The sequence below is a fragment of the Seriola aureovittata genome, chromosome 15 (genome assembly GCF_021018895.1).
Source record: "Seriola aureovittata isolate HTS-2021-v1 ecotype China chromosome 15, ASM2101889v1, whole genome shotgun sequence".
NCBI classification, from domain to species: Eukaryota; Metazoa; Chordata; class Actinopteri; order Carangiformes; family Carangidae; genus Seriola; species Seriola aureovittata.
Genome location: NC_079378.1, coordinates 1,119,893 through 1,146,189, shown reverse-complemented (window position 1 = coordinate 1,146,189; position 26,297 = coordinate 1,119,893). Strand labels below are relative to the sequence as shown.

General features: G+C 41.0%; 7 protein-coding genes across 7 annotated transcripts; all 7 read left to right on the top strand.

Annotated features, from left to right (window-relative positions):
* Positions 1 to 127: 127 nt before the first annotated feature.
* On the top strand, positions 128 to 3,503 carry LOC130182766 (olfactory receptor 2K2-like). Its single transcript, XM_056397907.1, has 4 exons — positions 128 to 221; positions 1,256 to 1,694; positions 2,055 to 2,281; positions 3,007 to 3,503. The coding sequence occupies exons 1-4, from the start codon at positions 128 to 130 to the stop codon at positions 3,360 to 3,362; spliced, it is 1,116 nt and encodes a 371-aa protein (XP_056253882.1). The 3' UTR covers positions 3,363 to 3,503.
* Positions 3,504 to 4,578: 1,075 nt separating this feature from the next.
* On the top strand, positions 4,579 to 5,523 carry LOC130182502 (olfactory receptor 146-like). Its single transcript, XM_056397492.1, has one exon. It carries the CDS (start codon positions 4,579 to 4,581, stop codon positions 5,521 to 5,523), a length of 945 nt encoding a protein of 314 aa, XP_056253467.1.
* A 2,856-nt stretch (positions 5,524 to 8,379) lies between these two features.
* Positions 8,380 to 9,306, top strand: LOC130182547 (olfactory receptor 52N5-like). The gene has a single exon (XM_056397545.1). It carries the CDS (start codon positions 8,383 to 8,385, stop codon positions 9,304 to 9,306), a length of 924 nt encoding a protein of 307 aa, XP_056253520.1. The 5' UTR covers positions 8,380 to 8,382.
* Positions 9,307 to 11,825: 2,519 nt separating this feature from the next.
* On the top strand, positions 11,826 to 12,776 carry LOC130182765 (olfactory receptor 146-like). Its single transcript, XM_056397906.1, has one exon. The coding sequence runs from the start codon at positions 11,832 to 11,834 to the stop codon at positions 12,774 to 12,776; it is 945 nt and encodes a 314-aa protein (XP_056253881.1). The 5' UTR covers positions 11,826 to 11,831.
* Positions 12,777 to 15,422: 2,646 nt separating this feature from the next.
* Positions 15,423 to 16,370, top strand: LOC130182764 (olfactory receptor 10AG1-like). Its single transcript, XM_056397905.1, has one exon. It carries the CDS (start codon positions 15,429 to 15,431, stop codon positions 16,368 to 16,370), a length of 942 nt encoding a protein of 313 aa, XP_056253880.1. The 5' UTR covers positions 15,423 to 15,428.
* Positions 16,371 to 21,517: 5,147 nt separating this feature from the next.
* LOC130182536 (olfactory receptor 146-like) lies at positions 21,518 to 22,489 on the top strand. The gene has a single exon (XM_056397534.1). It carries the CDS (start codon positions 21,545 to 21,547, stop codon positions 22,487 to 22,489), a length of 945 nt encoding a protein of 314 aa, XP_056253509.1. The 5' UTR covers positions 21,518 to 21,544.
* Positions 22,490 to 24,246: 1,757 nt separating this feature from the next.
* LOC130182543 (olfactory receptor 146-like) lies at positions 24,247 to 25,197 on the top strand. Its single transcript, XM_056397540.1, has one exon. The coding sequence runs from the start codon at positions 24,253 to 24,255 to the stop codon at positions 25,195 to 25,197; it is 945 nt and encodes a 314-aa protein (XP_056253515.1). The 5' UTR covers positions 24,247 to 24,252.
* Positions 25,198 to 26,297: the final 1,100 nt, after the last annotated feature.

The window sequence follows — 26,297 nt, the reverse complement described above, 5'->3', positions numbered from 1 at the left end:
AAGCATCGAGTGTGTTGATTCCTGAATGTAGGCTGCGTACCAGTGTCAAGCTAGTGGGTAACAAGACACAACCAAATATGACAACTTCTGAGTTACTGGAAAGAGGATTGGTCTAGTGCAAGTCGTCATGTCCCTCCACCTCCAGCCCCTGCACCAAGTTGGCACATCTTGGACCAGACTGTCGGCCGAAGAAACAACCCCTAATACGTCTCACAAGGAATGTGTGGTTATAAATTGTAATATCATTACTGAATTTCAAATTTTAATACCTTACGCTACAACTCAGCCAAAGGAAGTGGACTCATGTAATTATTATTGTTTATTTATTATTAACTGTTATCATTTTTATCAACAATGAGCAAATGGACACATGAATTTCCCTCAGGGGATAAATAAAGTATCCATCCATCCATCTATATATATTATTTTAACATATACAGCCCAGCACTGTCATTGAAACAGATGCCTCCAAACCTCTTTAATGCTCCCAAGCAACTGTTATAGATAACTGACCCAAGTAAACTGTTATTGTGATAATATAAAAAGATATACAACTTTTCAGCTGCTTACACTTTAACTATTTGGCAAAGTATGTTTTGGGCAGCGCCCCAGGCCTCAGGCTTAAGACACTAACAATGAAGCATTTCCTGGCATAATTGCAAGATATACTGTCTACTAAACAAAAAGTATCTTTATCAAATATGAAAGCGTGAAAAAGAGAACAAACAATTCTGCATGGTTCACACCATGTTTAACTCTGTTTTCTGTGGGAATGAATTCAATATTTATATATTTATTTTGGATTCACAGCCAAATGTTCAGTCTTAGTGCCATTTTAAGTCATGAGCCATAGAGCACAGTTTAGGGTGGGGTTGATGTTTCAATGGTAACATTGACTGTGGGCAGTGATCTGTGTTACTGACGGATACTGACAACACGAAGCAACATCATTAAAAGCAAAACACACCCTCCACAACAAGTGAGAGCAACATCAATGCTCTGTTTAGAGCACAGGGAAGCTGAACAGGACATTGTGCTCACTAGAAATTACATTTACTTCTTTTCTGTTTATGTGTTTATTGAAATATCAAATTGCTCTGAGACTGTTTATTCATTAAGTGTCAGTTGCCTCTTTTACTGCAGGTATCACTGTAGTCTATTTCATTTAATCAAGATTTACAAAGACAGATGTATATATTTATTGTTACGTGTGGTTATAAATTTGAAATCATTATCATCTCTGATGCCTGAAAAGATACTGAAAAGTTTAGGGGTTTGTCATATATACCTGTCTTTTCCAGAACTGTACTGCTTTGGATGGAGAACACAACAACGGTAACTCCTCTCAAACAGCCCATTGTGTTTGAGCTGGAGGGCTTCCACGTTCCGCCAGGCTACAGCTCTTTCCTGTTCGTCCTGGCTCTGTTTAACTACATGGTGGTGCTAATGGGGAATGGCGTGGTGGTGTGTGTCATTATCATAGACAAGAACCTACACAGACCCATGTTTGTGATGATTTGTCATCTGGTAGTCTGTGATCTGCTGGGGGCCACCGCGGTGCTGCCTCGCCTCATGATGCACTTTTTGACAGGGGAAAGGAGGATCGCTCACATCCCAGCCATCGCCCAGGCCTTCTCTGTGCACACATATGGTGTCGCCACCCAGACTCTTCTGGGTGCGATGGCCTATGACAGGTATTTTGAAATATTATGAAAGGATTCATGCTGCATTTAATCCTTGTTGCTCTCCTAACAAGTTTCCAGTCTGCGTCTAAGGAGATGTTTTAGAGGAGACTTGAGTTGAAACAAAATCAATTCAATGCTCATATAGAGAGACTTAAATCTTTTTATTCATACATCGTGTATTTTATCCTTTTATCCTCCTTCAGGTGTTCTTCTTTGTTGATTTTGCAGCCATGAAAGTGTAATTAAGTTTGTGTTTGTGTGTCTTAATTCATAGAGAAACAGAAGCAAAAAGTTTATGATGCTTAGATCCTGTAAATATAAATCCTTAACCGAAAACTAATGATTTTTGAAATTTCTCCCCCTCTGCAGGTATATCGCTGTGTGTGAACCGCTTAGGTATCACGCTATCATGACATCTGCTCGCCTGCACTCCTGCTGTGGGTTGGCCTGGTTTGTTGCTCTGCTGTGTATTGCTGTGCTCTTCGCCTTCCACATGAACACCCCACTGTGTGGCAATATCATCAAACATGTCTACTGCAGCAACCGGGCTATCCTGAGACTGGCTTGCAGGTCCACACCCATAAATAACATCTATGGTCAGTGCATTAGATAAGAACAGCCTTTCTAAAAGTTTGGTCCACGGACCACCAGTGGTCCGCAAGCGACTCCTGGTGGTCTGCGAGCAAATTTGTTAAAATTTACATCAAAGAATATTATCATTAACCTGGCCTGGGATTGAGCTAAATTTCACCAGTTACCAGCCTGTTAACTATCAAACACGGACAGTGGATAAGAAACGACTGAAATCATTTTTAATAGTATTGTGGAAAGCATTGAAATAGTTGGTCCTATTGCTTTTGGGGATAATCGGAGTTACTTGATCCATGAGTTTTATTGTAGTGGTTAAGCGGGTCTTGGTCTGAAAAAGTTTGAGAAACACTGGTTTTGAATAAAGCTTCACACATACAATAAAAGTATTTTGTCAAACATTATCCCTCATGTGCAGCCATTATCAGCAGGCCTTCAACATGTTGAACCAGTGACAGTGAGAAGAAGTAATTTCATTCATTTAGTGCAGTGTCTCCTTATATTTTCTTCCACAAGTAAAAGACCAACAACTAGCAACACTATGCAAACAACTTCACTCTTCCAGTGAATAAAATACAGCTTTATAAGTTGAATCACTCAAATAAGAGCTCTATAACAGAAACTGCACTGTTACTGGAGACTAAAGTCAGGCAAATGGATGACAGGATGAGATGGAAGGTTTACATGATACTTAACTGGAAGGATAATTGTGAGGTTTTTTATGTTTTTCTAGGTCTGTCCATGTCCTGGTCTGTGAGCACAGGGATCTTCATCATCATTGCCTTTTCCTACTTCAGAATCCTGCAGGCTTCAGTAAAACGAAGCAATGTTGACAGCGGCGTCCGCAGCAAAGCCTTTCAGACATGTACATCGCACCTTGTTGTGTATGTGCTCTATGAAATAGCTTCAGTGATCATAATTGTGAGTCATAGGTTTGCCTCAGCTTCCCAAGACATAAAGAAGTTCTTCAGTATCCTGTTTATCATCATTCCACCAGCCATCAACCCCATTATCTACGGATTGGTCAGTAAAGAGCTACGTTCAAGCATCATCAAGCATTTTACCAAACAAGTCTTTCACAAAAAGTGAGATGGTTTTAACGTCTTTCAATCACTGTGTCTCTGATCATAACCTAAACTTTTCCTAAACAACTCTTCTTCAAAGATTATATATGTTTTAGTGCATAACCACTGTCTAGTGGTCTGAGCTGCATACCATGTAAACACTACATTCCCCCTTTTATCTCCCCATGTCTCCTGTCTCTATCTACCGTCGAAAAATAAAATATACTTTATATTATCTTTGTTTTTATTTCTCCGCCTGATCACTGAGCCTCCACGACCTCCTCAGTGTTTTCAATGTTAACATAAGAAATAGAATTTGGTTTGTTTTGTCCAAAGCGTTGAAAATTTACATTTGAAAAATTCAATAGCAAATAGTTTTTCTGAATGTAACAACATAACTTTCTAAAGATTTTACTCTTCAAACAAATATAATAATAATGATAAAATAATAAAAAAAACATGTTCAAATCATGGTGCAATGTGTTTTATTTAATTAACGCTGTGTTAGATGTAATTGTACAACATAAAACAATAATATGCCATTCTTTAGTCAAAATGTTAACCATGCATGAAAGTATGATAATTCCAATAGCACCACCCTCAATACTGGTGGGCCTTTAAGTTAGACTTGTCTGAAATGAAAATATTTTAATATTCATTTAGTACATTGATCTTTCAATGTCAATGCTAGTATTCAATGATGTTCACGAAGCCACAGCATCCCACCTTACTGTCCACTGTGACAGTAATTAGAGGCAAAATGGCCAAAAATAAATCTTTAAAAATATGTTTTCAAGAAAGTATGCTAGAGTTTGGAAAGTAAGGGAAATCCCTGAGAGCATCAAACATGACTTCTTGTTACAGAACTTGGAAGTAACTAACATTTGCAGTGGAACATCATAATGATTTCTTCATGTTGCATCACACATTATCTGAGGAAATAACTGATTTCCCCTAAGATAAAATCATGTCTATAAAATCTTCCTACAGAGGACACCTTGATAGGTGTGGGTGCATAGTTTCAGTAGTGAGTGGTGAGACAAAAGTAAGTGAAGATGAAAGATTGCGAAACAAGAGACACTTAAATTAAGTATTACTGATCTGCAAGCAACTGTTTTCATAATTGTCATAATTTATGAAGTCAAAACCTATGTAAAGGACACACACTCCTGTAGCTTTTATTGTTACTAATTAAAATAAACTAACTGATTTTAACACCATTGCTCTGTTCTTCCAGGGTGATGGAAAACTACACCTACAACAGCCTCACTCTCCAGCTGGAGGGGTTAGTTGTCTCAGAAGACTCTATCTACCCGGCCTTTCTCTTCCTATTTTTCTCCTATTTGTTTATCATGGTCACAAATGTAAGCATGTTGGTTGTAATTTTCATGGACAAAAACCTTCACCAGCCTATGTATCTTCTTTATTGCAACCTGTCAGTCAGTGACATAATTGGAAGCACTCGTATTCTGCCTCGTTTGCTCACGGACATGTTGCGTCCTCCCTCTAATCGCTTGATCAGTTATTACGAGTGTGTGGTCCAGGCTTTCACCTCGCACATGTTCGGCACCACTGCTCACACTGTGCTCATGATTATGGCCTTTGACAGATATGTGGCCATCTGCAATCCCCTGCGTTACGCTGCCATAATGAACAACAAAATGGTGATCAAGCTGACAGTTTCTGCCTGGGGAGTGGCCTTTGTTCTGGTCGGGATTCTGCTCGGTCTGACCGTAAGACTGAACCGATGCAGGACTCTGATCAAAAATCCTTACTGTGACAATGCCTCCCTGTTCAAACTTTCCTGTGAGAGTGTGTTCATCAATAATGTGTATGGCCTAACTTTCACTGTAGTCCTGTTTACAGGGTCTATAGGCAGCATAGTTCTCACCTATACTAAGATTACTGTCGTCTGTCTGACCAGTAAAAACAAGACTTTGAACAGTAAAGCTTTGAAGACCTGCAGCACTCATCTGATTTTGTATCTGATTATGATCTTTAGTGGTTGTATCATCATTACGTTACATCGCTTTCCTCAGTACTCAGACTACAGAAAACTTTCTTCTATTCTGTTCGTTATTGTTCCTGGAAGCCTTAACCCCATTATATATGGCATGCAGTCCAAAGAGATACGAAAATTCTTATCTGAAATGTTTCAGTCCAAACAAGTGTTTGCCATCAAGTAAAAAAATTAATGTTTTTTTTTTTTGCAATTGATAAAAATAAATCATATTAAAGAATGAACCATGTATAATTGAATGAATGCTCTTTCGCAATCAAACACTGTTTTTGTTCAAATGTTTTATACTGTACTTTGTAGCCTAAATGAATGTTTGAAGCTAAATATGTGGCTGGAAAGGATTCTGAGACAGTCACTGACATTTATAGATAAAGAATTCTCAAGTCATACACAAAGTACATAGAGTTTATAAGAACAATACTGTTATACAGAATACAGATTTCACTTCAGGGGGGTAAGATGGTGAGCGTAACTGAGTGTAAGACGTGATGGCATGTTTATTCACAGCTTTTCTGAATGATAGCTTGTAGATAGATGTCTCCCCTGACCAGTCAGAACAGAAACTATGGGGGTTGGGCACTCACTCATTTAAATTTTATTCAGGCCTAACCCTTTTAAAACCGAGGGTGATGCTATTACATGCATTACGGTAATGACTCACCATAATGCATGTAATAGCATCAGAAAGCCCCGTTTCACAGCTTTCAGGGGCAGTTTGAATGATTAAAATTGCACGAAGTAGCAAGGAAGTTATGGAAATTTGAAATACACATGCGTTGCAGTGTCACCGGTGATCCCCGTGGTTTTAAAAGGGTTAAAGTTATGCATAATTGAGGGCGTGGTCTCTTTGAGTGATAGGTGGGTGAGCGTATGCTTGCCACAAACCAGCATGCATAGAAGTCGAGGCTCCACACATGCCCCACCTCTTTGCCCAATTTTTGGATAAGCTAGAAGTTAGGGGTGTATTCAGGTACTGCCAAGATGACAACAGTGGAGCAGTTCACTCTGAGCTTCAAAACTGATCTTCAGACACTTGTGTGTGACGTCACAGAGGTGTTCATCTTTGTTTACAGTTTCTGGTCAGAATCAGAAGAAAGGCTTCTGATTGGCTGACTGTTTCCTGAATGACGCATGACCAGGCCAACCACAGGTAACAGATTGTAGCTTACCACTTTAGCTTGGTAAAACTCATCCGTGAGGTCAGTCAGCACTGAAATGAACCGAACAGGCAGTTAAATTCGGACTAAACAGCTCCATCTGGATTTTGTATAGAAATATAAACCCAAACAGAACCACAAAACAGAACTATATATTACCTGCAGTAGATTCAGATCAGTGCACTCCCAGTTTAAAGAAGCTGCAGGAGCACCGTTACAGATGCTGAGTGATGTCCGGGCCATCGGCAAAAACATGTTTTAGTGACTTTTAAAAATGCCCACAGAAAAAAGATTTTTTTAAGTATATGCTTTATTTGGATATTTTCACGAGTTTAACTGCCGTGAAACAGCCCTTTCCTTTGGAACTACAGTTTATGCAACATTGAACTACCGTATTACTATGCAGAATGCCCATCAACACTCTGCCTGCCTGTAACAGTCCAGTGATCTTTGCAGTATAAGGACTGAAAAGGATGACAGGTAGTAAAATTGTTGGAAATATGTGTTAAAGGGATATACATAGAACGTTCTAAAAGTTGAATGTTGCTCCTTATTGACAGTTGCAATGGTCATCACCTTGATTCTTTATTGTTACCGTCTGTGTTACTGTACTGTGGTGACAAAGGCCATGAGATGGTTTCCATAACGTTGCTATGGTTATGTTTTTATGGTGAGTTAAATCTGGTTGCTGTGGACTATATGAATTCTGTTTGCAGTGTCAGAGTGGACTTTGTGCATGGACTTAAGGTTTAACCATTTATATGCATTTTGGAAATTTGCAATTCCCCCTTGCATTTCCCACTATCCAAATTATTCCCAGTCATTGTCCCACAGTCCGTCTGCCTTACTATAAAGACAGGTGGAGGTTGGTGCGTTCTCTCCCCGGGGCGTACCAGCCATGACCTGATCTGGACAACATGTGGCCTTTACCCCACGTGCATCCGCTGATCGGCCACAAATTACGATAAGTAAAGCAATATGAATCAGAGGAGCTTGTGTGTCTGTGGCTCCAGAGCGCTAGTTTACCCGCCAGTAAATGTGTGCTATTGTTGTTTCCAGTTCCTGCTCGGGCCGACGGAGAGTGGAGCATCCAGACCTGCACAAACAAAGACGCCGGGATATTGGACTGTGACTGGGATCAGCCCCACTAAGAGAACCCAGGATTAGACTGAGTATTGGAATCACATTGAGAACCTAATTCTGGGAAATAGACTGGGCCTTAAGGAAGAGACTGGGATATTGTTTAGTGTGTGTGTGTTTTTTATTGTTTATGTTCTTTTATTGTGTGAGTGTTGGTACAGGCCAGTAGCTCCTTTTTATTCTTAGATTATTAATACTCATCTTTTATCACGTCTTGTACTTTTGCCGTTGTGTGTTGTATATTAAATTACTTTATATTTGCACATTTGCCCACTTGTGTCTGTGTTGGTGTGGCCCAGGGATTTTAACACTTAGCACAACCTTGTGACATAACATCATATATTATGTAATGCTAACTGATTCCCATGATGTAAATATGCGTCTATAAAATGAATGGATATTCATTGCTGGTGGTGAATACCACCAGCTTGTAGTGATGATTAAAGACTGATGAGCCTTGGTCACAAAGCAGGTATTATTTTATTACAAGTACTACTGTTTAGAAAAATGGAAATTTCTAAACATTTTAAAAATATATGTTTAACTGGTTAACTTTGCATGTGTAATTGTTGCTGCTTTAAGTGTTTGTAACTTATCAAACAGAGGTTTGTGCTATGTTGTAAAGCCAGTATTATCATTTAAGGTCAGGTATCACAGATTTTAAGAACAAAGACTTATTCAAGATCCTAACTTTAACAGAACACTGTCATTTTTGTTCTTTCAGGTTGATGGAAAACTACACCTTCAACAGCTTCACACTCCAGATGGAGGGGTACAAGGTCACAAAGAATTCTATGTATCCTGTCTTTTTCATGTTCTTTATTTCCTACATTGTTATAATGGTTATGAATGTTGGCATTTCAGTTTTAATTTTCATTGACAAAAACCTTCACCAGCCTATGTATCTGCTTTTTTGCAACCTGTCACTCAGTGACATAATTGGAAGTACTAATATTCTACCCCGGCTGCTGTCGGATATCTTGCTGCCTCCCTCTGAACGCTTGATCAGTTATTACGAGTGTGTGGTCCAGGCTTTCACCACACAATTCTTTTCCACCACTTCACACACTGTGCTCATGATTATGGCCTTTGACAGATATGTGGCCATCTGCAATCCCCTGCGTTACGCTGCCATAATGAACAACAAAATGTTGATCAAGCTGACAGTTTCTGCCTGGGGAGTGGCCTTTGTTCTGGTCGGGATTCTGCTCGGTCTGACCGTAAGACTGAACCGATGCAGGACCCTGATCACAAGCCCTTTCTGTGACAATGCCTCCCTGTTTAAACTCTCTTGTGAGAGTGTGTTTATTAATAATGTCTATGGCATCACTTTCACTGTGGTCCTGGTAACCTTCTCCATAGGCAGCATAGTTCTCACCTATACTAAGATTACAGTCGTCTGTTTGACCAGTAAGAACAAGTCTCTGAACAGTAAAGCTTTGAAGACCTGCAGCACTCATCTAGTTGTGTATCTGATCATGTTGTTTAGTGGAATGATTTCCATTACTTTGCATCGTTTTCCTCAGTACGCAGACTACAGAAAACTTTCTTCCATCCTGTTTGTTATTGTCCCTGGAAGCCTCAACACCATTATTTATGGCATACAGTCCAAAGAGATACGAAAATTCTTATCTGAAATGTTTCAGTCATAAAAACAAATTGCCATTAAGTAAAAAAATGAATGTTGGTTTTTTGGCAAATGATTAAAATAAATCATATAAAACCATGAACAGTGAATAACTGAATGAATGCTCTTTCACAGTCAAACATTGTTTTTGTGTACAAATTATATACTTTGTAAATATGTAGCTTAAATAAATGTTTACAGCAAAACGTGGCTGCAAAAGATTGTATGACATAAACATTCATGGGTAAAGAATCCTCAAGTCATACACAGTATGAGTACATACAGAGTATTGTTGATATGGATTTAACATTTACATTTTTATGTGATGGCTATCATGTTCTGTTTAGATTCAATGGGTCCGATGCATGTCCATTAATGCAGGCTGTTAAATGTCTGAACCTTCCTCCAGATGTTCACAACGATACCAGTGCTGCTGACCTTGCATTATGACACAGTGACTGTGAACATGTCTGTGTATAAGGTCTTAGTCTTTATTAAGTTAAATCATTAATCATAACATTCAACCAGTGTAGCTGCTAATACATATACAACAACTTTGTCATACATTCATGTCACACACAACAAAACCAAGAACAGTGTAAAAAAGCAGGAAAAGACACGGGGAGTAAACAGACTCAGAAGTAGGTGTGTGACTGTGTCAGCTTTGGAATCGATCTTTTGTTAAAGATAAAACTGAGAAACAAAAAGTGCTAACTAAAGCACCAGTGTGCCTCTGACTTGGGTGATTTCTTTTCACATTTCCCTGAAACCTTGTCAACACTACTACGTTTGGTTTTGCTACGTTTTCGCCTCTTGTCCACACTATTGCAGAATTTTATAGTACAGACAATTGAGACTTTTAGAAACGCTAATGGTTCCGTTTTAGTTTGAAAATTCTGGGGTTGTGTTATAATCTGGACAGTCAAAATCCTTTGGAAACAATGACGTGGACATCCAGGGTCCCTCCTTGACTGGGTCTTATCTGCCGCAACTACAACTGGTGAAAGCAACATGGATAATGAATTACAAGAGTTAATGACCTTGTTGTCTTTGGTAACAGCTTTTGTGCAGTTCTGCATTTTGCATATTACTGTAACTCTGCAGCTGTCTTTGCTGTTTCTCATTTGTAGTATTTTTTGCAACTACTGAACTGCAGACAAAACAATAAGCTTCCTGATTACGCTGCGCATACCAAATGTACATGATTGCTAATGTATGTATGCGTTTTCAGGTGTGATATTATAGATGGAGATCATTTTGGATATGGAGCAAAAACTGTCGTCTGTAGGGAGCTAATTTTCACTTGAAAACATAATTTTAAAATCAAAACAGATTATTGTGGATGTAGCCTCATGATGAGGAAATCTGCCCGGCATAGGAAAGGCTCTGGGGTTGTGGCAAAAGAACAAATGAACAAAAGTTTTGTACAGTGTCTTTTTTTAGGTTGGTAGGCACAAGAACAAAATGTCACAGCCTTTCACATTCTGCCAAACAGTGACTGAGATGATTTTTCCAAAGTACTTCCCATATACCAAAGAATACCCAAAGTTACTGTCCGGGGCTTCAGGACCAGATCCTTTCTTAACTATGGTCAGATGATACAGGCTGTGGATGCTTCTTCTGGCTGTGGGATGCTGGTTGATAGTAAGGTTACTTATTGTATGGGTTGGCATTAATAATTGATTTGTGTATTGATTGAATTATTATAAGAAATTGCTATTTTTATATGTGATAATATAATGATAAAAATATCGTACTATATATGGGCGAGAATGGAGTATCTCATCATTACACACTGATTAACCAATCACTTGTAGTGGCATTGCTTGACACCTAAACGTTAACTGTCAACATAAGTGAAAAGTTTTGGTGGAACGAAGAGTGAATAGGGTGAGAGACAACATTACTCTTTTTTGTCTCAGAGCTAAAAGTTGCATGTTGCAGCATAATCATTTCTTAATGTTCCATCACACATTATCTAATGTAAAGGTAACTGATTCCCCTGAAGATAAAATCATGTTTATAAAACCTTGCAACAAAGGAGATCCTGATTGGAGCTGGTGGATATTATCAACAATGAGCAGGGAGACGCAGGAAAGGGAAGACAAGAGATTGAAACCAGACACACTCACAGTAGGTAGAACCTCTAGTCACAGTCAAACTGCATAGTAATGTAATGTATAGCACATTCACTTATAGCTGTTTTCACTGTCTTTATGATGATTTGTAGAAATAACATATGTGTACATGTGTGTACACTCAGTGTGGACTAAGAGTTATTTTGCCCTCCTGTTCACATTTTGGGACTTTCACACTGTGTAATATTCATCCCTACTCTCCCACAGCAGCAGGTCTGTTATGTGAGTGGAGTGTAAGTCTTTCACCCTGACCATTAAGACTAGCCATGGAGAAGGAGAAGAAAGGATATATGGCAAAGCTATCAATTTTATTTATTTTTCATGTAGTAAATATATACTTCTGATCACAATCAAACCATGTAGTAATGTAATGTATAGCATATTCACTTGTATCTGCTGTTTTTTCAGGTTGATGGAAAACTACACCTACAACAGCTTCACACTCCAGCTGGAGGGGTTAAATGTCTCAGAGGACTATGTCTACACTGTGTTTCTTTTTATATTTTTCTCATACTTGTTTATAGTTGTTGTGAATGCTGGCATTGCTGTTTTTGTTTTCATGGACAAAAACCTTCACCAGCCTATGTATCTCCTGTTTTGGAACCTGTCAATCAATGACATACTTGGAAACTCTATCATTTTACCCCGTTTGCTTGTAGACATGTTGCATCCTCCCTCTGAACGTCTCATCAGTTATTATGAATGTGTGATCCAAGCTTTCACCATACATATGTCCAATACCACTGCTCACACTGTGCTCATGATTATGGCCTTTGACAGATATGTGGCCATCTGCAATCCCCTGCGTTACGCTGCCATAATGACCAACAAAATGTTGGTGAAGCTGACAGTTTCTGCCTGGGGAGTGGCTTTTGTTCTGGTCGGGATTATGGTTGGTCTGACCATAAGACTGAACCGATGCAGGACTATGATCAGAGGCCTTTATTGTAGCAATGCTGGACTCTTCAAACTCTCTTGTGAGAGTGTGTTTATCAATAATGTGTATGGTCTCACTTTCACTGTAGTCCTGTTTACAGGGTCTATAGGCAGCATGGTTCTCACCTATACCAAGATTACTGTCGTCTGTCTGACCAGTAAGAACAAGTCTTTGAACAGTAAAGCCTTGAAGACCTGCAGCACTCATCTAGTTGTGTATCTGATTATGTTGTTCAGTGGACTGTGTGTTATCATTCTGCATCGCTTTCCAGAGTACGCAGAGTATAGAAAAATTTCTAGCATTTTGTTTCACATCATCCCGAGTGGCCTCAACCCAATTATTTATGGTGCGCAGTCCAAAGAGATACGAAAATTCTTATCAAAATGGTTTGAGCCCCAGAAAGGTTTTCCAACGTTATAAATAACATTTCAAAGTTAGTTTTCTTTATGTATCAAACTTAATAGCATCACATAAGGATGAAGAATGCCTCAGTATGTTGTTCATTGTGTTTTGCACAAGGAGTTAATGAGAGTCCTGCCATAGATAATGCCCTGAGGACCTGCGGCACTCATCTGGTTGTGTATCTGATTACATTGCTCAGTTGAATGTCTATCAATATTCTGCATTGCTTCCCAGAGTACAAAGACAACACAAAATTTCTTGCTATTTTGTATCATAAACTACCTGCATCTTCATGTAAAACATTTATAGATGTCTCACTTTAAAGGCTGGGCGTGGGTTATGGGTTATTGAGTGGACATTGATGGAAAAAAATTTCATCCATTTCAAATTAAATCTAAAACTACAAAAGTGATCTGGTCTGAATACTTTCTGAAGCCACTGTATCTTCTGATGAGATTGTTGATGTAAACAGGCAAGCCGATGGAGAAATTCAAGGCTGTAACAAGGAACTTCACACTAATTATTTTTACGCTGCACACATATTCACATAGGTTCTTGATGGCCTGTTACATTAAAACCAATGACATACTACGTTTTACATGAAGGGGAGATACAATATATTCATCCTATATGTCAGTAAACACGTGAGCAATAAGATATTATTTAGAGATTAACAAGATATTGAGGGCTGATAGACAGTATATTAATTCAACCATGATCAACAGCTGGGCAATGACTATATATGCATCCACTATCCACAGACCCACATACAGAAAGCATCCCTTGTGGTGAAGCCATTAAAGCATAAATGACATGAATGTGCTTTTAATGTCAGTCAAAGCAATGCTGCTGTCATGCTTTGAGACATCCAGAGATTACGGACATTTATGTATATGAGGTAGTGGAGCGTCCGTTGCATTTGTCATTTATATCCAAATCACCTGTGGTGGTTGGACCATCGCTAGATACCATAACCAAGGGTGGTGTCAAGGAGTGAGTTAAGTAGGACCCAAATGCAGCCAACACATTGGGGGACGGATCAGGCAGGTTTAGTTAACAAAATATAGACATGAACAGACGACGTGAACAAACCCTGAACTAAACAGACGAACCAACACAGAAAAAGGGGAGCACAAAGACTATATAGACAAGGGAGGCAAGGGTGATTGAACACAGGTGAAACACATTAGGGCGGGGCAGACAATCACAGACACAGGACCAAGACAGGAAGCAAAAACACTGACACACATGGAAACCAATTACAAAATAAAACAGGAAGTGCAAAAGTCCAAAACAAAACTAACAAAAAGTGTCTGCCATAGCAAAACATGACAGGTGGACTGACAATCGGGAGTACCTGGAGTTTTTCCACCGGTGAGCCGGTGTAAGATTAGGCCGATAAGTATAAAAATATTTGGCACCAATGTTCACTTGGAGTCTGGGACAAACTGATTAGACTTTGGCGGTCAAGGTCACAGGGACCTAACAAAACACAGTTTTGGTCTTGTGAATGCGATATATTGAGAATTCTTCAAGGAAGCCGTTACATTTAGCATTAAAATGTCCACTGTGACTCAAGGATAAACTGATTTAGGTGGTCAAAGGTCAAGTACAATGTGAGCTCACAAAACACTTTTAGCCATTACTCAAGACTTCATGCAGCAATTATGACAAAATTTCACACAAATTGTTCATATTTTCTATGATTCTGGATAAACAGGGATGTAAACTGTAACTGGTCTGAGTGGCGGAGGGATACAACCACGAGGTGGCAATTCCATTTATTTATTTATTTTTAACTTTAGCATAAGGCTAAAAAACATGTGAAAAAAATTAAGGTGTCTTAAAACTTTTGAAGAGTACCAAAGTTACTGCTTGGGGGCTTCAGAACAGATTCTTTTCCTGTACCAGAGCCAGATGGTACAGGCCATGGATACTACTCCTGGCTGTGCCACACATATTTATGGTAAAGCTACTTGTTATGTGTTAGCATTAATAATTCTTATTCTTATTTGTGCTAATATAATGATAAAAGCATAGTACTGTATTAGGGCAAAAATGGTATCCTCAAAAATGGAGTAAATAGTCAATACCAACTGAATAACTGATCACATACAGTGGCTTTGTAATTGCTAATCACCAAACATTGACCTGAACAGATAGACAAATTTACTCTTTCTTGTCTTAGAGTTAAAAGTTGCGTGTTGCAGCATAATAGTTTATTATTGTTGCATCACACATTAACTGACGTAAAGGTAACTGATTCCCCTGAAGATAAAATCGTGTTTATAAAACCTTAAAGCCAAGGAGAGCTTGATTGGAGCTGGTGAATATTATCAACAATGAGCAGGGAGACACAAGAAAGGGAAGACAAGAGATTGAAACCAGACTCAATCACAGTAGGTAGAACCTCTAATCACAGTCAAACTACATAGTAATGTAATGTATGGCACATTCACTTAAATCTGCTTTCACCCTGACCATTCAGAGAAGGAAAGGGGCCAAATCGCAGTTTATGATATTTTATTTTTTAATTTGTAAATATTTATAGAAGCTATCCGTTTGTTTACTTTATTTTCATGAAATAAATACATACTTCTGATCACAGTCAAACTGTGTAGTAATGTAATGTATAGCATATTCACTTGTATCTGCTGTTTTTACAGGTTGATGGAAAACTACACCTACAACAGCTTCACACTCCAGCTGGAGGGGTTAAATGTCTCAGAGGACTATGTGTACACTGTGTTTCTTTTTATATTTTTCTCATACTTGTTTATAATTGTTGTGAATGGTGGCATTGTTGTTCTTGTTTTCTTGGACAAAAACCTTCACCAGCCTATGTATCTCCTGTTTTGGAACCTGTCAATCAATGACATACTTGGAAGCTCTATCATTTTGCCCCGTTTGCTTGTAGATATGTTGCATCCTCCCTCTGAACGTCTCATCAGTTATTATGAATGTGTGATCCAAGCTTTCATCATACATATGTGTGGTACCACTGTTCAGACAGTGCTCATGATTATGGCCTTTGACAGATATGTGGCCATCTGCAATCCCCTGCGTTACGCTGCCATAATGACCAACAAAATGTTGGTGAAGCTGACAGTTTCTGCCTGGGGAGTATCCTTTGTTCTGGTCGGGATTATGGTCAGTCTGACCATAAGACTGAACCGATGCATGACTATGATCAGAGGCCTTTATTGTAGCAATGCTGCGCTGTTCAAACTCTCCTGTGAGAGTGTGTTCATCAATAATGTGTATGGCATCATTGTCACTGTAGTCATGTTTACAGCTTCTATAGGCAGCATGGTTCTCACCTATACCAAGATTACAGTAGTCTGTCTGACCAGTAAGAACAAGTCTTTGAACAGTAAAGCCTTGAAGACCTGCAGCACTCATCTAGTTGTGTATCTGATTATGTTGTTCAGTGGAACATTAACGATTATTCTGCATCGCTTCCCACAGTACGCAGAGCACAGAAAAATTTCTAGCCTTTTGTTTCAAATCATCCCGAGTGGCCTCAACCCAATTATTTATGGTGCGCAGTCCAAAGAGATACGAAAATTCTTATCAAAATGGTTCGAGCCCCAGAAAGGTTTTCCAATGTAATGAAAAACCTGTCAAAGTTAGTTTTCTTTATGTATCAAACTTAATAGCATCACATAAGGATGAAGAATGCCTCAGTATGTTGTTCATTGTGTTTTGCACAAGGAGTTAATGAGAGTCCTGCCATAGATAATGCCCTGAGGACCTGCGGCACTCATCTGGTTGTGTATCTGATTACATTGCTCAGTTGAATGTCTAACAATATTCTGCATTGCTTCCCAGAGTACAAAGACAACACAAAATTTCTTGCTATTTTTTATCATAAACTACCCGCATCTTCATGTAAAACATTTATAGATGTCTCACTTTAAAGGCTGGGCGTGGGTTATGGGTTATTGAGTGGACATCGATGGAAAAAAATTTCATCCATTTCAAATTAAATCTAAAACTACAAAAGTGATCTGGTCTGAATACTTTCTGAAGCCACTGTATCTTCTGATGAGATTGTTGAGATAAACAGGCAAGCCAATGGAGAAATTCAAGGCTGTAACAAGGAACTTCACACTAATTATTTTTACGCTGCACACATATTCACATAGGTTCTTGATGGCCTGTTACATTAAAACAAATGACATACTACGTTTTACATGAAGGGGAGATACAATATATTCATCCTATATGTCAATAAACACGTGAGCAATAAAATATTATTTAGAGATTAACAAGATATTGAGGGCTGATAGACAGTATATTAATTCAACCATGATCAACAGCTGGGCAATGACTATATATGCATCCACTATCCACAGACCCACATACAGAAAGCATCCCTTGTGGTGAAGCCATTAAAGCATAAATAACATAAATGTGCTTTTAATGTCAGTCAAAACAATGCTGCTGTCATGCTTTGAGACATCCAGAGATTACGGACATTTATGTATATGAGGTAGTGGAGTGTACTCGTACTCGTACTCGTACTCGTACTCGTACTCGTACTCGTACTCGTACTCGTACTCGTACTCGTCGTCTCCCGCTCATCCGGATCCGGGTTGCGGGGGCAGCAGCCTCAGCAAAGAGGTCCAGACAGCCCTCTCCCCAGCCACTTCCACCAGCTCTTCCGGGAGAATGACGAGGGGTTCCAAGGCCAGACAAGACATATAATGCCTCCAGCGTGTCCTTGGTCGGCCCCGAGGCCTCCTCCCGGTGGGACATGCCCGAAACACCTCCCCAGGTAGGCGTCCGGGAGGCATCCTCACCAGATGCCAGAACCACTTAAACTGGCCCCTCTCGACATGGAGGAGCAGCGGTTCTACTCCGAGTCCCTCCCGGATGAACGAGCTCCTCACCCTATCTCTAAGGCTGAGCCCGGCCACCCTGCGGAGGAAACTCATTTCGGCCGCTTGTATTCGCAATCTCGTTGTTTCGGTCATTACCCAATCTCATGACCATAGGTGAGGGTTGGAATGTAAATCGACCGGAAAATCAAGAGCTTCGCCTTCCAGATTAGCTCTCTCTTCCCCACAACGGACCGATTCAGCGCCCGCATCACTGCTGATGCCGCCCCAATCCGCCTGTCGATCTCCCGTTCCATCCTACCCTCACTCGTGAACAGGATCCCGAGATACTTAAACTCCTCCACCTGAGGCAGGACCTCCCCCCCGACCTGGAGCGGGCAATCCACCCGTTTCCAGCTGAGAACCATGGCCTCAGACTTGGAGGTGCTGATCTTCATCCCAGCCGCTTCACACTCGGCTGCCAACCGCCCCAGCGAGAGCTGAAGGTCGGTGCTCGATGAAGCTAAGAGGACCACATCATCCACAAAAAGCAGAGACGAGATCCTCCCGCCACCGAACCCAACCCCCTCCACCACCCGGCTGCGCCTAGAAATTCTGTCCATAAAAGTTATGAACAGAACCGGTGACAAAGGGCAGCCCTGACGGAGTCCAACCCTCACAAGGAACAGGTCCGACTTACTGCCGGCTACGCAAACCAGACTCACACTCCTTTGGTACAGGGACTTAATGGCCGCTAACAAGGGGCCATCCACCCCATACTCCCGGAGTGCCCCCAACAGGGAGCCCCTGGGGACACGGTTGTAAGCCTTCTCCAAATCCACAAAACACGTGGACTGGAAGGCAAACTCCCATGCCCCCTCCAGCACCTTAGTGAGGGTAAAGAGCTGGTCCACAGTTCCACGTCCAGGACAAAAACCACATTGCTCCTCCTCGATCTGAGGTTCGACTAACGACCGGACCCTCTTTTCCAGTACCCTGGCATAGACCTTACCGGGGAGGCTGAGGAGTGTAATTCCCCGGTAGTTGGAACACACTCTCTGGTCACCCCTCTTAAAGATGGGGACCACCACCCCGGTTTGCCATTCCAGAGGCACTGCCCCCGATGTCCACGCAATGTTGCAGAGGTGTGTCAACCAAGACAGTCCTACAACATCCAGAGCCTTGAGATACCCAGGGCGGATCTCATCAACCCCAGGGGCTCCACCACCGCGCAGTTCGTTCACTACCTCGACGACTTCTGCCCCGGAGATTAGATCATCCATCCCCAGGTCTCTTGGCTCTGTTTCCTCCATGGAATACGTGTTGGTGGGATTGAGGAGCTCCTTAAAGTATTCCTTCCACCGTCCAAATATATCCTCAGTTGACGTCAGCAGCTCACCGCCCCCACTGTAAACAGTGTGAGCGAGTTGCCGCCAGAACCTTTTTGGAGCCGATCGATAGTCTTCCTCCATAATCTCACCGAACTCCTCCCACGCCCGAGTTTTTGCCTCAGCAACTGCCGCGGCCGCGCTCCACTTGGCCCGCCGGTACCAGTCAGCTGATTCCGGAGACCCACAGGCCAACCACGCCCTGTAGGTCTCCTTCTTCAGCCTAACAGCTTCCCCCACCCCTGGTGTCCACCAGCGGGTACGGGGGTTACCGCCACGACTGGCCCCAGCTACCCCGCAGCCGCAGCTCGCAACAGCCGCCTCAACAACAGCAGAGCAGAACAAGGCCCATTCGGACTCAATGTCCCCCACCGCTCTCGGGACGCGATCAAAACTCTGCCAGAGGCGTGAGTTGAAAATCATCTTGACGGGTTCTTCCGCCAGGCTTTCCCAGCAGACCCTCTCAACCCGTTTGGGCCTGCCAGGTCTGCGCGGCGTCTTCCCCCGCCATCTGATCCAACTCACCACCAGGTGGTGGTCAGTTGACAGCTCTGCTCCTCTCTTCACCCGAGTGTCCAAAACATATGGCCGCAGGTCTGATGATACGACTACAAAGTCGATCATAGACCGGCGACCTAGGGTGTCCTGGTGCCATGTGCACCTGTGGACATCCTTAGGCTTGAACATGGTGTTAGTTATGGCCAAACTTGACGGGTTTGGCCCAGAAGTCCAGTAACTGAACACCACTCGGGTTCAGATCGGGCAGGCCGTTCTTCCCCACCACACCCTTCCAGGCCACGCTGTCATTGCCCACGTGAGCGTTGAAGTCTCCCAATAGGACAATGGAGTCCCCTTTCAGGGCACTTTCCAGCACCTGTCCCAAGTACTCCAAAATGGGCGGGTAGTCTGAACTGCTGTTCGGCGCATAAGCACCGACAACAGTCAGAACCCGATCCCCGACCCGGAGGCGCAGGGACGCAATCCTGTCGTCCACCGGGGTGAACCCCAACACACAGGCAGAGAGCCTGGGGGCCACCAAAAAGCCCACCATGGCCCTCCGCCTCTCCCCCGGAGCAACTCCATTAAAGAGGAAAGTCCAGCCCCTCTCAAGGACTTGGGTTCCGGAGCCGAAGCTATGTGTTGAGGTGAGGCCGACTATATCTAGCCGGCACCGTTCCCCCTCTTCCACAAGCTACAGCTCCTTTCCCGCCAGAGACGTGACGTTCCATGTTCCAAAAAACAGTTTCCGTAAACGAGGATCGGACCGCCAAGGCCCCCGCCTTGGTCTGCTGCCCAATCCACAATGCACCGGACCCCGCTGACTCTTCCTGCAAGTGGTGAGCCCACTGGTAGGTAGTGGAATGTCCATTGCATTTGTCATTTATATCCAAGTCACCTGTGGTGGTTGGACCATCGCTAGATACCACAAACCAAGGGTGGACTGACAATCGGGAGTACCTGGAGTTTTTCCAACGGTGAGCCACTGTAAAATTGGGCCAATTAGTATAAAAATATTTGGCACCAATGTTCACTTGCAGTCTGGGACAAACTGATTAGACTTTGGTGGTCAAGGTCACAGGGACCTAACAAAACACAGTTTTGGTCTTATGAACGCGATATATCAAGAATTCTTCAAGGAAGCCGTTACATTTAGCATTAAAATGTCCACTGTGACTCAAGGATAAACTGATTTAGGTGGTCAAGGTCAAGTACAATGTGAGCTCACAAAACACTTTTAGCCATTACTCAAGACTTCATACAGCAATTATGACAAAATTTCACACAAATTGTTCATATTTTCTATGAATTTGGATAAACAGGGATGTAAACTGTAACTGGTCTGAGTGGCGGAGGGATACAACCACGAGGTGGCAATTCCATTTATTTATTTATTTTTAACTTTAGCATAAGGCTAAAAAACATGTGAAAAAAATTAAGGTGTCTTAAAACTTTTGAAGAGTACCAAAGTTACTGCTTGGGGGCTTCAGAACAGATTCTTTTCCTGTACCAGAGCCAGGCCATGGATACTACTCCTGGCTGTGCCACACATGTTTATGGTAAAGCTACTTGTTATGTGTTAGCATTAATAATTCTTATTCTTATTTGTGCTAATATAATGATAAAAGCATAGTATTGTATAAGGGCAAAAATGGTGTCCTCCAAAATGGAGTAAATCGTCAATACTAACTAAATAACTGATCACATACAGTGGCTTTGTAATTGCTGAACACCAAACATTGAACTGAACAGATGGACAAATTTACTCTTTCTTGTCTTAGAGCTAAAACTTGCATGTTGCAGCGTAATCGTTTATTATTGTTGCATCACACATTATCTGATGTAAAGGTAACTGATTCCCTTGAAGATAAAATCGTGTTTATAAAACCTTAAAGCCAAGGAGAGCTTGATTGGAGCTGGTGAATATTATCAACAATGAGCAGGGAAACACAAGAAAGGGAAGACAAGAGATTGAAACCAGTCTCAATCACAGTATGTAGAACCTCTAATCACAGTCAAACTGTATAGTAATTTAATGTATAGCATATTCACTTATATCTGTTTTTTTCACAGGTTGATGGAAAACTACACCTACAACAGCATCATAATCCAGTTGGAGGGGTTAAATGTCTCCAAAGGCTTTGTCAACCTTTTGTTTCTTTTGCTCTTTTTCTCATACTTGTTTATTATTGTTGCAAATTTTGCCATTGCTGTTCTTGTTTTCCTGGACAAAAACCTTCACCAGCCTATGTATCTACTTTTTTGGAACCTGTCAATCAATGACATACTTGGAAACTCTATCATTTTGCCCCGTTTGCTCATAGACATGTTGCATCCTCCCTCTGAACGTCTCATCAGTTATTATGAATGTGTGATCCAAGCTTTCACCATACATATGTATGGTACCACTGTTCACACAGTGCTCATGATTATGGCCTTTGACAGATATGTGGCCATCTGCGATCCCCTGCGTTACACTGCCATAATGACCAACAAAATGTTGGTGAAGCTGACAGTTTCTGCCTGGGGAGTGGCCTTTGTTCTGGTCGGGATTCTGCTCGGTCTGACCATAAGACTGAACCGATGCAGGACTATGATCAGAGGCCTTTATTGTAGCAATGCTGGACTGTTCAAACTCTCCTGTGAGAGTGTGTTCATCAATAATGTGTATGGTCTCACTTTCACTATAGTCATGTTTACAGGGTCTATAGGCAGCATGGTTCTCACCTATACCAAGATTACATTAGTCTGTCTGACTGGTAAAAACAAATCTCTGAACAGTAAAGCCTTGAAGACCTGCAGCACTCATCTGGTTGTGTATCTGATTATGTTGCTCAGTGGAATGTTTATGATTATTCTGCATCGCTTCCCACAGTATGCAGAGTACAGAAAAATTTCGAGCCTTTTGTTTCAAATCATCCCGAGCGGCCTCAACCCAATTATTTATGGTGCGCAGTCCAAAGAGATACGAAAATTCTTATCAAAATGGTTCAAGCCCCAGAAAGTTTTTCCAACGTTATAAAAAACATTTCAAAGTTAGTTTTCTTAATGTATTCAAACAAATAAGCATGAAATATAAGTATAGAATGTCTCAGTATGTTGTCTCTTGTAAGTAAAGATTTGTCTTTGGTACAAGTGGTTGGCAGGAGTCCTGCCGTAAATAAAGCCCTGAAGACCTGCAGCACTCATCTGGTTGTGTATCTGATTATGTTGCTCAGTGGAATGTCTTTAAATATTCTGCATCACTTCTGAGAATACTTAACAGAAAATATGTTGCCATTTTGTATCATATCATCCCTGGCAGCCTCAATCCCATTATTTACGGCATGCAGTCTAAAGAGATACGGAAATTCTTGTCTAACTTGTTTGAGTCCAAGAAGTTTTTGTCATCATAATAACGTGTATATGAAAAGTATCACCTATTTATTCCATATTCCTGTGATTGTTCTTTGTTCTTCGGACCAGAAGAAAGGTTTGTCTGGAGACTACCCTTACTATACTATGACTCTCTCTCTCTGAGGCCAAACAGTTCAAACAGAATGATAGGCACCTGAGCTAAATATTAAATGTTATAGTAAAGACTCTGAATACCTATGGTAATGTGATATCTCAGTTTTTCCTTTTTCATAACTTTGCTGTAATTTCTGTAATTCTGTTTTAGCTTTGTCATTTTGGGATATTGCGTGTAGATTGATGAGGGGAAATATTTTTGGGGGGTTTTTTAAGCATACAGCTTCAACATAACAAGATGTGAAACTAGAATTCCTGTCTCCTGGTTTTATGCCTCCGCCATTCAGACTAGTTTCAGGTTACATCCCTGTTTATCCAGAGTCAAATAAAATATGAACCATTTGTGTGAAATTTTGTCATAATTGCTGTGTGACGTCTTGAGTAATGGCTAAAAGTGAATTATGAGGTCACCATGACCTTGACCTTTAACCTTTGACCATCAAAATCTGATCATTTTGTCCTTGATCCCAAGTGGACATTTAAGCCAAATGTGGAAAAAGTCCCTTCAAGGTGTTACTGAGATATCGTGTCCACGACAATGGGACAGATGGAGGAGCAGACAAGCCAAAAACAATATGCCTCTGGCTCTGACCGTCACCGGTGCAGAGGCATAACAATTTACGGTGTCTGAAAAATTCCCGAAGAATAACAAAGTTACTGCTCGAGGGTTTCGGAACCAGATTCTTTCCTGTACCAGAGTCAGATGATACAGGGTGTGGATAGTACTCCTGGCTGTGCCACACAGGTTGATAGTAAGGCTACTTATTGTATGTGTAAGCATTACTTCTTCTTTGTGCTAATAAATATGTATATGGGCAAGAATGGTTTCATCCAATTTGGAGTATCTCGTCATTTCAAACTGGTTAACTCATCACTTGTAGCGGCTTTATGATTGTTTGACACCTTAATATTTATCGTCAAGATAGGTGAAAAGTTTTGGTGGAAGGAAGAGTGAATAGGGTGAGAGACAATGTTACTTTTAAAAGTTGCGTGTTGCAGCATAATCGTTTATTATTGTTGCATCACACATTATCTGACGTAAAAGTAACTGATTCCCCTGAAGATAAAATCATGTTTATAAAACCTTGCAACAAAGGAGATCCTGATTGGAGCTGGTGGATATTATCAACAATGAGCAGGGAGACACAAGAAAGGGAAGACAAGAGATTGAAACCAGACACACTCACAGTAGGTAGAACTTCTAATCACAGTCAAACTGTGTAGTAATGTGATGTATAGCACATTCACTTTTATCTGTTTTTGTTTTTCAGGTTGATGGAAAACTACACCTACAACAGCTTCACACTCCAGTTGGAGGGCTTAAATGTCTCTAAAGGCTTTGTCATACTTTTGTTTCTTTTTATATTTTTCTCATACTTATTTATTATTGTTGCAAATATCGCCATGGCTGTTCTTGTTTTCCTGGACAAAAACCTTCACCAGCCTATGTATCTCCTGTTTTGGAACCTGTCAATCAATGACATACTTGGAAGCTCTACCATTTTACCCCGTTTGCTTGTAGACATGTTGCATCCTCCCTCTGAACGTCTCATCAGTTATTATGAATGTGTGATCCAAGCTTTCACCATACATATGTTCAGTACCAGTGTTCACACTGTGCTCATGATTATGGCCTTTGACAGATATGTGGCCATCTGCAATCCCCTGCGTTACGCTGCCATAATGACCAACAAAATGTTGGTGAAGCTGACAGTTTCTGCCTGGGGAGTATCCTTTGTTCTGGTCGGGATTCTGCTCGGTCTGACCATAAGACTGAACCGATGCAAGACTATGATCAGAGGCCTTTATTGTAGCAATGCTGCACTGTTCAAACTCTCCTGTGAGAGTGTGTTCATCAATAATGTGTATGGCCTCACTTTCACTGTAGTCCTGTTTACAGGGTCTATAGGCAGCATGGTTCTCACCTATACCAAGATTACTGTCGTCTGTCTGACCAGTAATAACAAGTCTTTGAACAGTAAAGCCTTGAAAACCTGCAGCACTCATCTAGTTGTGTATCTGATTATGTTGCTCAGTGGAATGTTTATGATTATTCTGCATCGCTTTCCAGAGTACGCAGAGTACAGAAAAATTTCTAGCCTTTTGTTTCAAATCATCCCGAGCGGCCTCAACCCAATTATTTATGGTGCGCAGTCCAAAGAGATACGAAAATTCTTATCAAAATGGTTTGAGCCCCAGAAAAGTTTTCCAACGTTATAAAAAACCTGTCAAAGTTAGTTTTCTTTATGTATCAAACTTAATAGCATCACATAAGGATGAAGAATGCCTCAGTATGTTGTTCATTGTGTTTTGCACAAGGAGTTAATGAGAGTCCTGCCATAGATAACGCCCTGAGGACCTGCGGCACTCATCTGGTTGTGTATCTGATTACATTGCTCAGTTGAATGTCAATCAAAATTCTGCATTGCTTCCCAGAGTACAAAGACAACACAAAATTTCTTGCTATTTTGTATCATAAACTACCCGCATCTTCATGTAAAACATTTATAGATGTCTCACTTTAAAGGCTGGGCGTGGGTTATGGGTTATTGAGTGGACATTGATGGAAAAAAATTTCATCCATTTCAAATTAAATCTAAAACTACAAAAGTGATCTGGTCTGAATACTTTCTGAAGCCACTGTATCTTCTGATGAGATTGTTGATGTAAACAGGCAAGCCGATGGAGAAATTCAAGGCTGTAACAAGGAACTTCACACTAATTATTTTTACGCTGCACACATATTCACATAGGTTCTTGATGGCCTGTTACGTTAAAACCAATGACAGACTACGTTTTACATGAAAGGGAGATACAATATATTTGTCCTGTATGTCAGTAAACACGTGAGCAATAAGATATTATTTAGAGATTAACAAGATATTGAGGGCTGATAGACAGTATATTAATTCAACCATGATCAACAGCTGGGCAATGACTATATATGCATCCACTATCCACAGACCCACATACAGAAAGCATCCCTTGTGGTGAAGCCATTAAAGCATAAATAACATAAATGTGCTTTTAATGTCAGTCGAAGCAATGCTGCTGTCATGCTTTGAGACATCCAGAGATTAAGGACATTTATGTATATGAGGTAGTGGAGTGTCCATTGCATTTGTCATTTATATCCAAGTCACCTTTGGTGGTTGGACCATCGCTAGATACCATAACCAAGGGTGGACTGACAATCGGGAGTACCTGGAGTTCTTCCACCGGTGAGCCGGTGTAAGATTAGGCCGATAAGTATAAAAATATTTGGCACCAATGTTCACTTGGAGTCTGGGACAAACTGATTAGACTTTGGCGGTCAAGGT

Coding starts and splice junctions, on each gene's coding strand:
- LOC130182502 (XM_056397492.1), top strand. CDS start 4,579: ATGGAAAACTACACCTACAACAGCCTCACTCTCCAGCTGGAGGGGTTA.
- LOC130182766 (XM_056397907.1), top strand. CDS start 128: ATGTCCCTCCACCTCCAGCCCCTGCACCAAGTTGGCACATCTTGGACC. Junction 222..1,255: donor TAATACGTCTCACAAGGAAT/GTGTGGTTATAA, acceptor ATGCCTGAAAAG/ATACTGAAAAGTTTAGGGGT. Junction 2,282..3,006: donor ACCCATAAATAACATCTATG/GTCAGTGCATTA, acceptor ATGTTTTTCTAG/GTCTGTCCATGTCCTGGTCT.
- LOC130182547 (XM_056397545.1), top strand. CDS start 8,383: ATGGAAAACTACACCTTCAACAGCTTCACACTCCAGATGGAGGGGTAC.
- LOC130182764 (XM_056397905.1), top strand. CDS start 15,429: ATGGAAAACTACACCTACAACAGCTTCACACTCCAGCTGGAGGGGTTA.
- LOC130182536 (XM_056397534.1), top strand. CDS start 21,545: ATGGAAAACTACACCTACAACAGCATCATAATCCAGTTGGAGGGGTTA.
- LOC130182765 (XM_056397906.1), top strand. CDS start 11,832: ATGGAAAACTACACCTACAACAGCTTCACACTCCAGCTGGAGGGGTTA.
- LOC130182543 (XM_056397540.1), top strand. CDS start 24,253: ATGGAAAACTACACCTACAACAGCTTCACACTCCAGTTGGAGGGCTTA.